Genomic DNA, 16,334 nt, shown 5'->3' with positions numbered 1-16,334 from the left:
GAGGTTAGGGAGGAGGCTGATGCAGGGCTTCAGTTCAATGCTCAGAACAGACTAGTTGGGTTGGAGACCATGTTACATTAACGACAACCTCATTCGCACCTACTCAGCCCTCCCATGCTAGTTGACTGTTCGCTCCTCTCCCCAGGTATCTCTGCTCCCTGACCCCCCCTTAACAGGCCCACCCCACTCCAGCACTTAATAGTTTGTATCTGCTCTCTGTGACATCATTATCTGCCAATTTTATTATTGCCATAGCATATTGATTGCTTAACTACACCCTGTGATGCCATCGCCTACTTATATCATTGCTACTGTTTTATTCCTTCTGCATCTCAATTGTTAACCTCCCGCTGTACTGTCACTCGCCCTGCTGACCTCACCGTGAACTTTCAATTCCCTTGCTCCCAACTGCCATTCCCATTCCTCACCTTCCCCTTCCCCTCTCCCACCCAGCTTTTTCCCTCCCTCTCCCCCACCAAGACCACTCCCCCTCACCCCCTACCAAGGATTCCTCTGTACCAGCGCCAGTCCTCCGCTCCTCCCTCCCGGCCCCCTCCCTCCCCTTCTCCCCGACCCCACCCCATCCCAGTTCTCCTTTCCCATCGCCACCCCCCTTCCCACTCTCCCCGCCCAGGCCCCCGCCAACTCATCCCAATCCAAACCCTCCCCACCCCTCGCACCCTTCCCCCTCCCTCCCCTCCCCTGACAGCTGCTGCCAAGTGTGGCCTCCGGAACCCCCGCTCCGTTTTAAGTAAGATCCCTTTCATCCTGGACCTATTCCTTTCCAGCTCTCTACTCCTCCTCACCCTAACTGAAACATGGCTGTCTCCGGACGACGCGGTCTCTTCTGCTGCTCTCTGCAGTGTAGGCCTCTTCTTCTCCCACTCCCCCAGACTCACCGAAAAAGGAGGAGGTGTCGGTTTCTTCTCGCCCCTCAATGTCGCTTTCGCACTATCCCTCCTCCCCCTTCCCTTTCCTTCCCTTCCTTTGAAGCCCACGTTATTCGCCTCTACCACCCCCTCCAGATTCTTGAAGCCGTCATCTACCACCCTCCCGGCCCCACTTCCAACTTCTTTAACGACTTTGACCCCTTCCTCACCTTCCTTCTCTCCTTCTCCATGCCCACTCTGATCCTCGGAGACTTCAATATCCACATGGATATCCCTGACGACTCCTCTGCCGCCCACCTTCTATCTCTCCTTGACTCTGCCAACCTCTTCCTCCACCCCACCTCACCCACTCACCAACTTGGTCATACCCTAGACCTCATCATCTCCTACCGCTGCACTATGTCCACCCTCACCAACTCTGAAATCCCTCTCTCTGATCATAATCTTCTCACCTGCCTCCTCACTCACACTCCTTTCCCCTGTAAATCCGTATTACTCCCTCACAGAGATCTCTGCTCTCTGGACCCCACCCATCTTTCAGAGCGCCTCACACCCCACCTCGCCGCCCTCTCCTCTCTACCCAGTCTTGATGATCAGATTACTGCTCTCAACTCTACCCTTTCTACTCAGCTAGACTCACTCGCTCCCCTTTCCCTTCGCCGCTCTCGTACGACTAACCCACAGCCCTGGATCACTGCCACTGTCCGCCTCCTTCGCTCTTATGCTCGAGCTGCCGAACGCTGCTGGCGAAAGTCTAAACACCATGCCAACCTCATTCACTTCAAGTTTATCCTTTCCTGCCTTAACTCAGCCCTCTCTTCTGCCAGACAAAACTATTTCTCCTCCCTCATTGACACCCATGCCCATCACCCCCGCCAGCTCTTCCGCACATTCAACTCCCTTCTCAGTTCCGTGGTTCCTCCCCCTCCTCCTTCCCTCACCCCCAACGATCTGGCCTCCTACTTCATTAACAAAATTAAATCCATCAGGTCCGACCTCCCCAAAGTCTCTTCCCCCCTTTCTCCATCCCCCCGGCTCTCAACACTCTCTGCTACTCTCCCATCCTTCCCAGCAGTATCCTCAGAGGAGCTCTCCTCCCTCCTCTCAAGTGCTACTCCGGCCACCTGTGCTTCTGATCCCATTCCCTCTCATCTCATGAAATCTCTCGCTCCATCCCTTCTCCCCTCCTTAACTTCCATCTTCAACCGCTCACTCTCCACTGGTTCCTTCCCCTCTGCCTTCAAACATGCCCATGTCTCTCCCATCCTAAAAAAACCCTCTCTTGACCCCACCTCACCTTCTAGTTATCGCCCCATATCCCTCCTACCATTCCTTTCCAAACTCCTTGAAAGAATTGTCTATACGCGCTGCCTAGAATTCCTCAACAACAACTCTCTCCTCGACCCCCTCCAGTCTGGCTTCCATCCCCTACATTCCACGGAAACTGCCCTCTCAAAGGTCACCAATGACCTCCTGCTTGCCAACTCCAACTGCTCATACTCTGTCCTAATCCTCCTCGACCTCTCAGCTGCCTTTGACACTGTGGACCACCCCCTTCTTCTCAACACGCTATCTGACCTTGGCTTCACAGACTCTGTCCTCTCCTGGTTCTCCTCTTATCTCTCCGGTCGTTCTTTCTCAGTCCCTTTTGCAGGCTCCTCCTCCCCATCCCATCCTCTTACAGTGGGGGTTCCCCAAGGTTCAGTGCTTGGTCCCCTTCTGTTCTCGATCTACACGCACTCCCTTGGTGACCTCATTCGCTCCCACGGCTTCAACTATCATCTCTACGCTGATGACACCCAGATCTACATCTCTGCCCCTGCTCTCTCCCCCTCTCTCCAGGCTCGCATCTCCTCCTGCCTTCAGGACATCTCCATCTGGATGTCTGCCCGCCACCTAAAACTCAACATGTCCAAGACTGAACTCCTTGTCTTCCCTCCCAAACCCTGCCCTCTCCCTGACTTTCCCATCTCTGTTGACGGCACTACCATCCTTCCCATCTCACAAGCCCGCAACCTTGGTGTCATCCTCGACTCCGCTCTCTCATTCACCCCTCACATCCAAGCCGTAACCAAAACCTGCCGGTCTCAGCTCCGCAACATTTCCAAGATCCGCCCTTTCCTCTCCATCCCAACCGCTACCCTGCTCATTCAAGCTCTCATCCTATCCCGTCTGGACTACTGCATCAGCCTTCTCTCTGATCTCCCATCCTCATGTCTCTCTCCACTTCAATCCATACTTCATGCTGCTGCCCGGATTATCTTTGTCCAGAAACGCTCTGGGCATATTACTCCCCTCCTCAAAAATCTCCAGTGGCTACCAATCAATCTGCGCATCAGGCAGAAACTCCTCACCCTGGGCTTCAAGGCTCTCCATCACCTCGCCCCCTCCTACCTCACCTCCTTTCTCTCCTTCTACAGCCCAGCCCTCACCCTCCGCTCCTCCGCCGCTAATCTCCTCACCGTACCTCGTTCTCGCCTGTCCCGCCATCGACCCCCGGCTCACGTCATCCCCCGGGCCTGGAATGCCCTCCCTCTGCCCATCCGCCAAGCTAGCTCTCTTCCTCCCTTCAAGGCCCTACTGAGAGCTCACCTCCTCCAGGAGGCCTTCCCAGACTGAGCCCCTTCCTTCCTCTCCTCCTCGTCCCCCTCTCCATCCCCCCATCTTACCTCCTTCCCTTCCCCACAGCACCTGTATATATGTATATATGTTTGTACATATTTATTACTCTATTTATTTATTTTACTTGTACATATCTATTCTATTTATTTTATTTTGTTAGTATGTTTGGTTTTGTTCTCTGTCTTCCCCTTTTAGACTGTGAGCCCACTGTTGGGTAGGGACTGTCTCTATATGTTGCCAATTTATACTTCCCAAGCGCTTAGTGCAGTGCTGTGCACATAGTAAGCGCTCAATAAATACGATTGATTGATTGATTGATTGATTGATTGGAGAGAAAGGAGCGTAATAAAGATATGCGTTGAAGATAGAATTGGCAGGATGTGCTTGGATAGGCATGATGGCAGTTCAGAAGGAGAGAAAGGAGATGGTGTTAAGAAAGAATCGGTGACTGACTGAATATGTGAGCTGAAAGAGAAACATAAATCAAGACTATGTGTGACCCTAGTCCAGTCACTTAACTTCACTATGCCTCAGTTACCTCATCTTTAAAATGGGGATTAAGACTGGGAACCCCATGTAGGACATGGACTGTGTCCAAACTGATTAGCTTGTGTTTACCCCAGGGCTTAGTACAGTGTCTGGCACTCAGCAAGTGTTTAACAAATACCATTAAAAGGAAAGAAAAGGCTAGTGCCAAGATTGTGGGCTTGTGAGACAGGGAGGATGTAAATTTGGACATGATTCTCATACAGATGGTAGATAAAGCCTTGAGAGCAGATGAGCTCCCTGAGGGTGTGGGAGTAGATGAAGACTAGAAGGGGACTCAGAACCGAGGCTTGAGGGACCCCCACAGTTGCAGGGGTGGGAGGCAGAAGAGGAGCCCACAAAAGAGTCAAGAAGGAATGGTCAGAGAAGTAGGAAGAGAACCAGGAGACACCTATCAGAGAACCTGGGGTTAGTCTTTCCAGGAGGAGGGGTCAGGCTGTAGAAGCAAAGGTTGCTAAGAGAGGTCAAGGAGGATTAGGACAGAGTAATAATAATAATAATGATGTTGGTGTTTAAGTGCTTACGATGTGCAAAGCACTGTTCTAAGCGCTGGGGAGGATACAAGGTGATCAGGTTGTCCCACGTGGGGATCACAGTCTTAATCCCCATTTTACAGATGAGGTAACTGAGGCACAGAGAAGTTAAGTGGCTTGCCCAGGGTCACACAGCTGACAAGTGGCTGAGCAGGGATTCGAACCCATGACCGCTGACTCCCAAGCCCGCACTCTTTACACTGAGCCATGCTGCTTCTCAAGGGGAGTAGAGTCCCCTTCTCCCCCAGACTTTCCTCATTCTCCCTTGCTCTTCCTTTCAGTTTTCTGTTGCCCTTTCCTTCTTTCCTCATACTCAGCTTTTTAGTCTGTTTCCTTTTCTGGACCTTCCTTCTTTTCATTCTGCTATTTCCCACAGGGAGTCCAAATTTAGGTTTTGCTTTTTGTTTTCTATTTCTTCCTTCCCTTTCCACCCTCTTGCTTGCTGTTCCTCTTTTTTTCCCTGAAAGTTTTAGTTCCTCCTTTTCTCCTGTCCCATCCTGTGGCTTTCCTTCTCCTCCCTCTCCCTCAGTCCTCTGGCAATCCTCCATTACCCATTGGCTCAAGGACAGGAGGACAGGCAGGAGAAGCAGCATGGCATAGTGGATAGAGCCTGGGCCTGTAAATAAGAAAGTCAAGGGTTCTAATCCCTACTCCACCTCTTGTCTGCTATGTGACCTTGGGTAAGTCACTTCACTTTTCTGTGCCTCAGTTACTTCATCTGTAAAATGGGGATTAAGAGTCTGAGCCCTATGTGGGACAGGGACTGTGTCCAACCCGATTTGCTTGTATCCACTCCAGCATTTAGTACAGTGCCTGGCACATAGGAAGCACTTAACAAATACCACAATTATTATTATTATTGTTATTATTATTATTATTATTATAAGAAAAAGATGGTGATCCTATGCACTTTCCAGTTAGCCCATCTCCCTCCAACCATTCCTTTCCAAACTCCTGAAGCCAGTTGTCTACACTTGCTGCATCCATTTTTACCCCTCCAACTCTCTCCTTGTCCATCTGAAATCTGGCTTCCACACCCTGTACAGCCTCATGGAAACAGTCCTCTCCAAGGTCACCACTGACCTCCTTCTTGACAAATCCAATTATCTCCACTCCATCCTAATCCTCCTTAACCTAACTGCTGTCTTCGTCACTGTGGACCACCCCCTTATCCTAGAAACACTATCTAACCTTGTCTTCACTGTCACTGTCCTCTCTTGATTCTCTTTCTACCTCTCTGGCTGTTCATTCTCAGTCCTTTTGTGGTCTCCTCCTTGGCCTACCACCCCCTAACTCTTAGAGTCCCTCAAGGACTCAGGTTAAAGAAGGTGGGGGGTGACATAGAAGATCAAATACTCTTGGAACAAAAAGATCCTCTAAGTTGATTTGCTTGCTTTCTCAGTTTCATAGAAGCAGTGGATTTCATTCTATGCATCTAGCTCTTTTCTGAATCAGAGGATGATGATGATATGGATTATCTGAAATGACAGACCCTTCTGAGGCTGCCACAGGGTGCCTGTGGGTGCTTCTTTGGGATAGTTGGATGGCAGAGAGAGAGATAGAGATAGAGAGAGAGAGAGAGAGAGAGAGAGAGAGGGAGAGAGCACAAGCTTGTGGGTGGGAAATTGTCTTGAGGTGAATATGATATGTCTCCACACAAATTTTCTCATTTTAATCTTTTGGAGCATGTAATTGCTTTACTGCTAGTTTGCATAATAGAAGATTCTTATGAGAATAGGTTAAATTGGCTTTCAAGCTAAAGAGAAAACAACTGTAATCATCCTTGAAGAGAGCTAACATCCCATTTCATAAAGTGGGGACGGGCTGAAATCATATCTGGTGGATAATTATTTCACATCTGACAGAAAGCCGTTTTGATTACAGAAAGTAGGTTTGGCTGGGTGCTTTATATTTAAAATCTCATTTTAATTTTATGAAACTAGTGATTCTGAAGAGATTTTAATACTGTCATAAAATGTCAGTGCCATATAATCACTCAAGGCCATATTAAGAGGCAGCAAACAGGCTCAGAATTACAAATTAGTCTTCCTACTCGCATAGCAATGAAGGACTGACATTTGCAAGATGCCTGGGCACAAATGCTATTTCTGCACAAATTCCTGCCTTTCTTCTAGGTGATCCTGCCTTGCCTGGACCGGGCTTCACCTCACAGGTCTACCCTTCTGAGGCCACAAATCCCAGGCCCAGGGGAGTGGCCAGGAAATTCCCAGAGAGGGGACAGTGCTTTGGGGATGTTAGCCCCAATGACTTCACAGGTGCCCAGAGAGGCTGACCATCCAGGCCAAGGCCTGAGGCGTCGCTTGTCTGCTGTGAGACCTTGGGCAAATCGCTTCACTTCTCTGTGCCTCAGTTACCTCATCTGTAAAACGGGGTTTAAGACTGTGAACCCCATGTGGGACAGGGACTGTGTCCAAGCTGATTACCTTGTTCTCTACCCCAGAGCTTAAAAGAGTGCTGTATGCATAGTAAGTGCTTAACAAATGCTATTATTATTATGATTTGGTCCCTCTCAGCCATTCCAAGTCCAGTTGGTTCTAGATGGACCCTGAGATTTGGGTCAGAGTCAGGCTGCCATGCTGCTCTCAGACAAATCAATCAATCTATATTGTTTATTTAGCACCTACTGTATGCAGAACACTTTATTAAGTGATTATTATTATTGTTATTAAGGTTTGTCAAGTCGTTTCTGATTCATAACGACTCCATGGATATACTTTCTTCAGAACTTCCTGTCCTCTGCCATAATCTGCAACCTTTCTAACGGTTCTTCCACTATCGCTGTTATGGTCTCTGTCCATCTAGCTGCTGGTCTGCTGCTTCAATGTTTTCCCTGGACTTTTCTTAGCATTAGTATCTTCTCCAGAGAATGAGTCCTCCTGATTATGTGTCCAAAATATGTTAATCTAAGTCAAGTCATTAGGCCTTCCAAAGACCACTTTATAATAGAATGAGCAGACATGATCTCTGACCTCAAAAAGCTTACAATCTAGGGGGAGACAGATATGGGGAAGTTATAGATGGAGGAAGCCACAGAGTTTAAAGACATGCATCTAAGTGCTACAGGGGTTGTGAGTACTGAAGTACTTAGTTGGCTCAGAAATTCAGAAAAGGTGGATGAGGAGATTAGAAATTAGTTGGGGAAGGCCTCCTGGAGGAGGTGAGATTTTAGAAGGGCCTCGAAAATAGGTAGAGCAGTAATTTGTCAGATGTGAAGTGGGAGGGAGTTCCGGGCAGAAGGGAGGGCATGAGAAGGAGGTTGGAAGTGGAAGAGATGAGAAAGAGAGTGAACAGACTAGCTCGTGAATGAGTAAGTGAGCTTGAGGGCTCATCCCTTTTACATGTCAGGATGGGGCACGGCAGGGTCACAAGAAGCTGAGCCTGGTCCTTATGTCCGATTGCTAGGTTGCACCAAACTTATGGTGGTAGTAATAATAATAATAATTAATAGTAATTGTGGTATTTATTAAGCACTTACTATGTACTAGGCACTGTACTAAGCGCTGGGGTGGATACAAGTAAATCAGGTTGGATGCAGTCTCTACATGGGGCTCACAGTCTCAATCCCCATTTTACAGAGGAGGGAACTGAGGCAATAGAAGTGAAGTGACTTGCCCAAGGTCACTTAGCAGACAAATGGCGGAGCGGGGATTAGAACACATGACCTTCTAACTCCCAGGCCTGTGCTCTATTCATTTCACTGTGTTGCCCACTGCCATCCCACCCTCCTCCCCACAGACACGCACTGGGGCAATTGAAAATAAGGAGTTCAGTTTTAGACGTGCTTTGTTTACGTTGCTATTGGGTCATCCATGTGGAGATGTCCTAGAGGCAGGTGGAAATGCAAAATTGCAAAACAGGTCTTGTAAGGTAGATCTTGGAGTCATTCATATAGCGGTGATAACCGAAGATATGTATGAGCTCAAATGTCTCCATCTTCATTCCCTTCTTCTGGCCTGAACCCTCCGCCCCCTTCAAATCCACCAGTTCTCAGCTGTCCCCACAAAACCCTCCTGAAATCCCCGGGGCACGTAGTCCATTTAAGTTCTAGCTTCCAAATGAATAACTATTCTGAACACATATTCATAGCATGTTTGCAAATCTCAATATTTTTAACAATCCTTCCATCATTCATTCAATCTTATTTATTGAGCGTGTGTTTACATTATGCAGAGCACTGAACTAAGCTCTTGCCTGAGTACAGTATAACAGAGTCTGTAGAAATCTTCCCTGCCCACAAGTAGCTTATAATAATGATGATGGTATTTGTTAAGCGCTTACTATGTGCCAAGCGCTTTTCTAAGTGCTGGGGTAGATACAAGGTAATCAGGTTGTCTCACTTGGGGCTCACAGTCTTAATCCCCATTTTACAGATGAGACAATGGAGGTACAGAGAAGTAAGTGATTTGCCCAAAGTCACACAGCCGACAAGTGGCGGGCCAGGATTAGAACCCATGTCCTCTGACTCCCAAGCCCGGGCTCTTTCCACTAAGCCATCTAGAGGGGGAGACAGACATTAAAGTAAATTTCAGTTATGTACACAAGTGCTGTGGAGCTGAGGTGCGGTGAATATCAAGTGCTTAAAGGGTACAAATCCAAGTGCAAAGGTGATGCAGAAGGAAGAGGGATGAGGAAAGTGGGATTATTGGGAAAGTCCTCTTGCAGGAGATGTGATTTTAATAAGGCTTTGAAAGTGGTGAGGATGGTGGTCTGTCGGTTATGAAGGGGGAGGGAGCTCCATTCATTCATTCATTCATTCAATTGTATTTATTGAGTGCTTACTGTGTACAGAGCACTGTACTAAGCGCTTGAGAAGTACAAGTCGGCAACTTATAGAGATGATCCCTACCCAACAACGGGCTCACTATCTAGAAGGGGGAGACAGACAACAAAACAAAAGAGGGAAGATGTGGGCAAGGGTTCGGAGGTGAGATAGACAAGATTAAGGTATGGTGAGTAGGTTGACCTTAGAGGAGTGAAGTATGCAAGCTGGATTGTAGTAGGAAATCAGAGAGGTAAAATAGGAGGGTGTGAGCTGATTGAGTGCTTTAAAGCCAGTGATAAGTTTCATTAGCAACTCTTGTATTATAAAATTGAGTATATCTTGATTAACATTAATTTACATTTTTTTCTTCTTCTATTTATCTTGCCATATTCTTGCTATCAACAGTTGTCATGTTCTTTCTCTTGGTCTCTGATTCTACTATTTGTAAACAATTTATTTCTTTCTGCTGCCCAGTTAGATGGTAAATTTCCTGAGGATAGGGACTGTGCCTTCCATTTTGATTGTACTCTCCCAAGCTCTTGGTTCATCCTCTGCACACAAAAGACACTGAATACATACCATTGATTGGTTAATTTTATGTCCTTTGAAAAAGGTATTTGAGTTGAATGGGTATTTATAATCTGAGTGCTGATTTTAACCTCCCCATCTTTAAATCTAAATATTTGTCTGTAGATGTGTGCTAAGTACAGACTCTTTCTTTTCAGAGTAATTCTTGCACTAATCTGCCCTAGCATCCCCTTTTCAATAAATACAACAGGAGAACCTATCGCAAGCCCATCTTTCCAGAGGTTTTTCATTCGATAACCAGCAGGGGGGAGCAGAATTTCATCTCGTACTCACAGTGCTGCTGAACTACTGCAATTTTGCAGTGTCAGAAACATTCAAAAGTATGTGAATTCCCGGGATTAGAAATCTTTAGGGTTTTTTTGTCCTAAATCCCACGGGGGCAACAGGTGGTGACTCTTTTTCTGGACAATCTGACCCTTAGTGGGTGACTTGTCACAACTAAGCATCCCTAAAACAGAATTCCTTATCTTCATATGAACCCTGTCCTCACCATCTTTCCCCTCATTGTAGACAGTACTAATCACCTCCCAATAATAATAATAATAATTATTATTATTTTTGCATTTCATTCATTCAATTGTATTTATTGAGCGCTTACTGTGTGCAGAGCACTGTACTAAGTGCTTGGGAAGTACAAGTTGGCAACATTTGTTAAGCACTACTACGTGCCAGGCACTGTATTAAGCCCTGGGGGTGGGTTCAAGCAAATTGGATTGGACACAGTCCCTGTTCCTCATGGGGATCACAGTCTCAATCCCCATTTTACAGATGAGGTAACTGAGGCACAGAGAAGTGAACTGACTTGCCCAGCAGACAAGTGGCAGAGCTGGGATTAGAACCCACGACCGCACAGTCCCTATCACACAAGCCTGTAACCTTGGCATTGTCCTTGACTCATCACAACATTGCTAAAAATCCATCCTTTCCTTTTCATCCAACCTGTTAATACGTTATTCCAAGCACTTATGATGATGATGATGATGATGGCATTTATACAGTGCTTACTGTGTACGAAGCACTGTTCTAAGTGCTGGGGAGGTTACAAGGTGATCAGATTGTCCCACAGGGGGCTCACAGTCTTCATCCCCATTTTAAAGATGAGGGAACTGAGGCCCAGAGAAGTCAAGTGACTTACCCAAAGTCACACAGCTGACAATTGGCAGAGCCAGGATTTGAACCCATGACCTCTGACTCCAAAGCCCGTGCTCTTTCCACTGAGCCACACTGCTTCTCAACTCAACTTCTCAACTTATCGTAGCCCACCTTGACTACTGCATGTTGTCAACTTGTACTTCCCAAGTGCTTAGTACAGTGCTCTGCACACAATAAGCGCTCAATAAATATGATTGATTGATTGATTGATCTGCCTCCATGATGACTACCCTGCCACCCATCTCTCTCTTCCCACTGCAGTCCATACTTCACTCTGCTGCCCAGATCATTTTTCTTAAACTGTAAGCTTCTCATGGGCAGGAAACGTGTCTACCAACTCTGTTATATTGTACTCTCCCAAGAACCTCCCAAGAACTTACTACAGTGCTCTGCACCCAGGGAGTGATCAATAAATATGATTGATTGAGATCAGTTCATGTCTCCCCACTCCTCAAGAACCTCCAGCTGTTGGCCATCCACCCCTGCATCATTTTCCTCTCTTCCCATTCCCTTACATTTGCATTTGGATCTTCACCCTTTATTCACCCCTCCCTCAGCCTCGCAAATCCACAGTTCATTTATTTTAATGTCCGTCTTCCCTCTGGACTCTAAGCTCATTTTGGGCAGGGAACGTGTCTACCAACTCTGATATACTGTACTCTCCCAAACACTTAAGATTGATTGATGGACCTCCACATCAAAAAGAAACTCCTTACCATTAGATTTAAAGCACTCCCTCAGCTTGCCCCTCCTATATTACTGCTCTAATTTCTCCTACTACAGGCCAGCCTGCACACTTTGCTCCCTTAGTATGAGTTTACCCACTGATCCCTGATCAGAGAAGCAGCGTGGCTCAGTGGAAAGAGCGCGGGCTTGGGAGTCAGAGGTCATGGGTTCTAATCCTGACTCTTCCACTTGTCTGCTGCGTGACTTTGGGCAAGTCACTTATCTTCTCTGGGCCTCAGTTCCCTCATCTGTAAAATGGGGATTAAGACTGTGAGCCCCACGTGGGACAACCTGATTACCTTGTATCTACCCCAGCACTTAGAACAGTACTTGGCACATAGTAAGCGCTTAACAAATGCCACCATTATTATTATTATTTATCTCATCTATCTTGCCACCGACCCCTGTCCCATATCCTCCCTCTAGCCTGGAACTCCCTCCCCCACCATATATGTCAGATGACCACCCTCCCACCTTCAAAGCCTTATAAAGATTATATTTCCTCCAGGAGGCCTTCCCTGATTTAGCCCTCTTTTTTCCGGGTTTCCTCTCCCTTCTACAGTGTCTATGTACTTAATAATAATAATAATGATGGCATTTGTTGTTGTTTGGCCCCCATCTTACCTTCTTCCCTTCCCCACAGCACCTGCATATATGTATATATGTTTGGTACATATTAATTACTCTATTTATTTATTTATTTATTTTACTTGTACATATCTATTCTATTTATTTCATTTTGTTAATATGTTTGGTTTTGTTCTCTGTCTCCCCCTTCTAGACTGTGAGCCCACTGTTGGGTAGGGACTGTCTCTATATGTTGCCAACTTGTACTTCCCAAGCGCTTAGTACAGTGCTCTGCACACAGTAAGTGTTCAATAAATATGATTGATTGATTGATTTGTTAAGCTCTTACTATGTGCAAAGCACTGTTCTAAGTGCTGGGGAGGATACAAGGTGATCAAGTTGGCCCATGTGGGGCTCACAGTCTTAATCACTATTTTATTCATTCATTCAATCATATTTACTGGGTGCTTACTATGTGCAGAGCATTGTACTAAGCACTTGGGAAGTACAAGTTGGCAACATATAGAAACGGTCCCTACCCAACAACAGGCTCACAGTCTAGAAGGGGGAGACAGCCAACAAAGCAAAACATGTGGACAGGTGTCAGGTCATCAGAATAAATAAAAATAAAGCTAGATGCACATTATTAACAAAATTGAATAGTAAATATGTACAAGTAAAATAAATACAGTAATAAAATCTGTACAAACATATATACAGGTGTTGTGGGGAGGGGAAGGAGGTAGGGCCGGGGGGATGGGGAGGAGGAGAGGAAAAAGGGGGGCTTAGTTTGGGAGGAGGTGAGTTCTCAGTAGAGCTTTGAAGGGAGGAAGAGAGCTAGCTTGGGTAAGTGGGAGATCAGAGAGGAGGCTGATGCAGTAATCCAGTCAGGATAGGATGAGAGAGTGAACCAGCAAGGTAGCAGTTTGTATGGAGAGGAAAGGGCAGATCTCGGCGATGTTGTAAAGGTGAGACCGGCAGGTTTTGGTGATGGAGTGCATGTGAGGTATGAGGGAACTGAGGTACAGAGAAGTGAAGTGACTTGCCCAAAGTCACACAGCTGACAAGAGGCGGAGCGGGGATTTGAATCCTTAACCTCCGACTCCCAAGCCCATGCTCTTTCCACTGAGCCACGCTGCTTCTCATACTTAGACTTGTACCCTTTGGACAATTTGTTTTTGCCCCACCATCAGCCCCACAACACTTATGTAGATATCTATAAATTGTATGTTATAAATTATTTATATTAATGTTTATCTCCCCCTCCGAACTGTAAGCTCGTTGTAGGCAGGGAATGTGTCCACCAACTCTGTTGTACTCTCCCAAGTGCTTCTAGACTGTGAGCCCATTGTTGGGTAGCGTTGGGTAGGGATAGTCTCAATCGGTTGCCGAATTGTATTTTCCAAGCACTTAGTACAGTGCTCTGCACACAGTAAATGCTCAATAAATACCATTCGTGCTTTACAAGTAACGGTACTTCCATGGCACTTTGTTAGTATCCAGAAAGCATTCAGTGGGAAACATTGCAGAGTGTGATTTTCTCTTGTGCTGTAGGGTACCATGGCCTGTATTGTGAAGAGGACTACAATGAGTGTCTGTCTGCACCTTGCCAAAACGCTGCCACCTGCAAAGACCTGGTCAATGGCTATGAGTGCTTGTGCCTCCCAGAATATAAAGGTAAGGACTTAATAAATAAATAATAATAATAATGGCATTTGTTAAGCACTTACTATGTGCCAAGCACTGTTCTGGGTTCCCTCTGCTGAGCAAATCACTTCACTTCTCTGGGTCTCAGTTGCCTCAACTGTACCATGGGGATTACGATTGTGAACCCTATGTGGGACATGGACTGTGTCCAACCTGATTAGTTTGTATCTACCCCGGTGTTTAGAACAGTGCCTGGCATTCATTCAGTTGTATTTATTAAGCACTTACTATGTGCAGAGCACTGTACTAAGTACTTGGGAGAGAACGATACAACAATAAACAGATACATTCCTCGCACACAAAAAGTTTACAGTCTAGAGAGCAGGGGGACAGACATTGATGCAAATAAATAAATTACAGATACGTACACAAGTGCTGTGGGGCTGGGAGGGGGCAAGATCAAAGGAAGCAAGTCAGTGCAGTGCAGAAAGGAGTGGGAGAAGAGGAAAGCGGAGGCTTAGTTTGGGAAGGCCTCTTGGAGGAGAGGTGCCTTCAATAAGGCTTTGTAACTTGTGTCTTCCCCAGCACTTAGAACAGTGCTTGGCACATAGTAAGTGTTTAAAACATACCATAGTTGTTATTATTAGCGCTTATGAAGACAGACTGAAAAAATCAGAACTCTTTAAGATACAGGCTGAGGTGGGGAGGGATTGATGTTTCCAAAGTCACGAGGGGTTCACCCATTCTCACACCACCAGGGATAAGGGATCACTCTTGGAAGGTGTTTGGTTTAAATAAAACACTCAACAAACCAAACCTTTCTTCCCACTGTGAGTTTTTGGCAAATAGATTTTTTCCCCCTTGCCAGATTTTGCAAACTGAAATTGCAGAGTGAAGTTGTGGATGTTAGGGGATTCAAGAAATGTTAGAATAAAACTACTGAATGATAGAGGTGTGTGATGGATTATTAGAGGAAAACTTAAGGATGTTTGATAGTCCATCCCTAACCATGAGGTTGGAGGCCAAAAGGGACAACCTTCTCAACCATGTTTCCCAACTGTTGGAAACACCGGGGCTGGGTTGACTGGGCATTCGATCCAGTAATGGCACCGTTTAAATCTTATGTTCATTTATTCAATTGTATTTATTGAGCACTTACTGTGTGCAGAGCACTGTACTAAGCACTTGGGAAGTACAAATTGGCAACATATAGAGACAACCCCTACCCAACAATGGATATGTTGTTGTGTAGATTCTGTATTTTGAGTCTGCAGTAAACTGTGCTGATTCTCTGGAATGTCTGGATTTTTGTTGCATCAACTAGCTAGTCCTTACTACAAAACTTTGGAATTTTGAGCCTGTTTTAAGAGGCTCACAGGCCATTTCTACTCAGTGCTAAATGTAATATCCCTGCGGTATCCACTGTGTGCTTCACCAGGAAATAATGTGAGTCATGAATATTTTATTACACGAGCCTAGCTAAAGAATGGACCAGTTTTCATTGAAAAAAAAATGTGCCATTGTTAAGATATTGCAAAAGGTTCCTTGTTCCATTGTCAGTGCTACCTATGCTTCTGCCAAAACACCCTGCAGTTACCCATTTAACTAGGGGTTGTGGCCGCTACTTTCTGGATCTAATTAAACAGGGGTGGCCTCTTGTCAATGAAAATGTTTTGGGATTTCAGTTTTATATCTAGAGTACACATAATCCATTGCATTTGAGGGACAAAATGAGTAATCTGGAAAATGTTTTATAGGAAAAACTAAAGTGACCTTGGATTGTGGCTGAGATTCCCAGTCTCTTTTACTGTCTCCTCCTCTGCCTCCCACCTCCTAACTGTGGGAGTTCCTCAAGGCTCAGTTCTGGGTCCTCTTCCATTCTCTATCTCCATCCACTCCTTTGAAGACCTCATTCGCTCCCAAGGTTTCAACTACCATCTGTATGCGGATGATTCCCAAATCTACCTAACCACCTTGATCTGTCTCCTCCTTTGCAATCTCACATCTCCTGCCTTCAAGGCATCTCTACTACAATGTCCCACTGATACCTGAAACTTAACATGTCCAAAACAGATCTTTTCATCTTTCCACCTAAACCCTGACTTCCCCTAGACTTTCCCATCACATAAGACATCAACACCACCCTCCCTGTCTCACAAGCCCATAACCTTGGTATTATCCTCTACTCATCTTTCATTCAACCTGTGTCTTCAGTCTGTCACCAAATCCAGTCGATTCTACCCTCACAGTATCTTTAAAATCCGCCCTTCCTTTCCATCC

At 46.0% G+C, this 16,334-nt stretch overlaps 1 protein-coding gene across 1 annotated transcript in view; it reads left to right on the top strand.

Moving 5' to 3' along the window:
• The window catches only part of DNER (delta/notch like EGF repeat containing), a 218,869-nt gene that overhangs the window by 193,687 nt on the left and 8,848 nt on the right, over positions 1–16,334 (top strand). The window contains exon 9 of the mRNA XM_038750023.1: positions 13,962–14,084. Within this exon, the coding sequence (XP_038605951.1) occupies positions 13,962–14,084 (123 nt within the window). The remainder of the gene's footprint in view (positions 1–13,961; positions 14,085–16,334) is intronic.

The sequence above is a fragment of the Tachyglossus aculeatus genome, chromosome 1 (genome assembly GCF_015852505.1).
Source record: "Tachyglossus aculeatus isolate mTacAcu1 chromosome 1, mTacAcu1.pri, whole genome shotgun sequence".
Lineage (NCBI taxonomy): Eukaryota > Metazoa > Chordata > Mammalia > Monotremata > Tachyglossidae > Tachyglossus > Tachyglossus aculeatus.
Note: the sequence above shows the minus strand (reverse complement) of the source record. Positions and strands in the feature narration are given on the sequence as shown.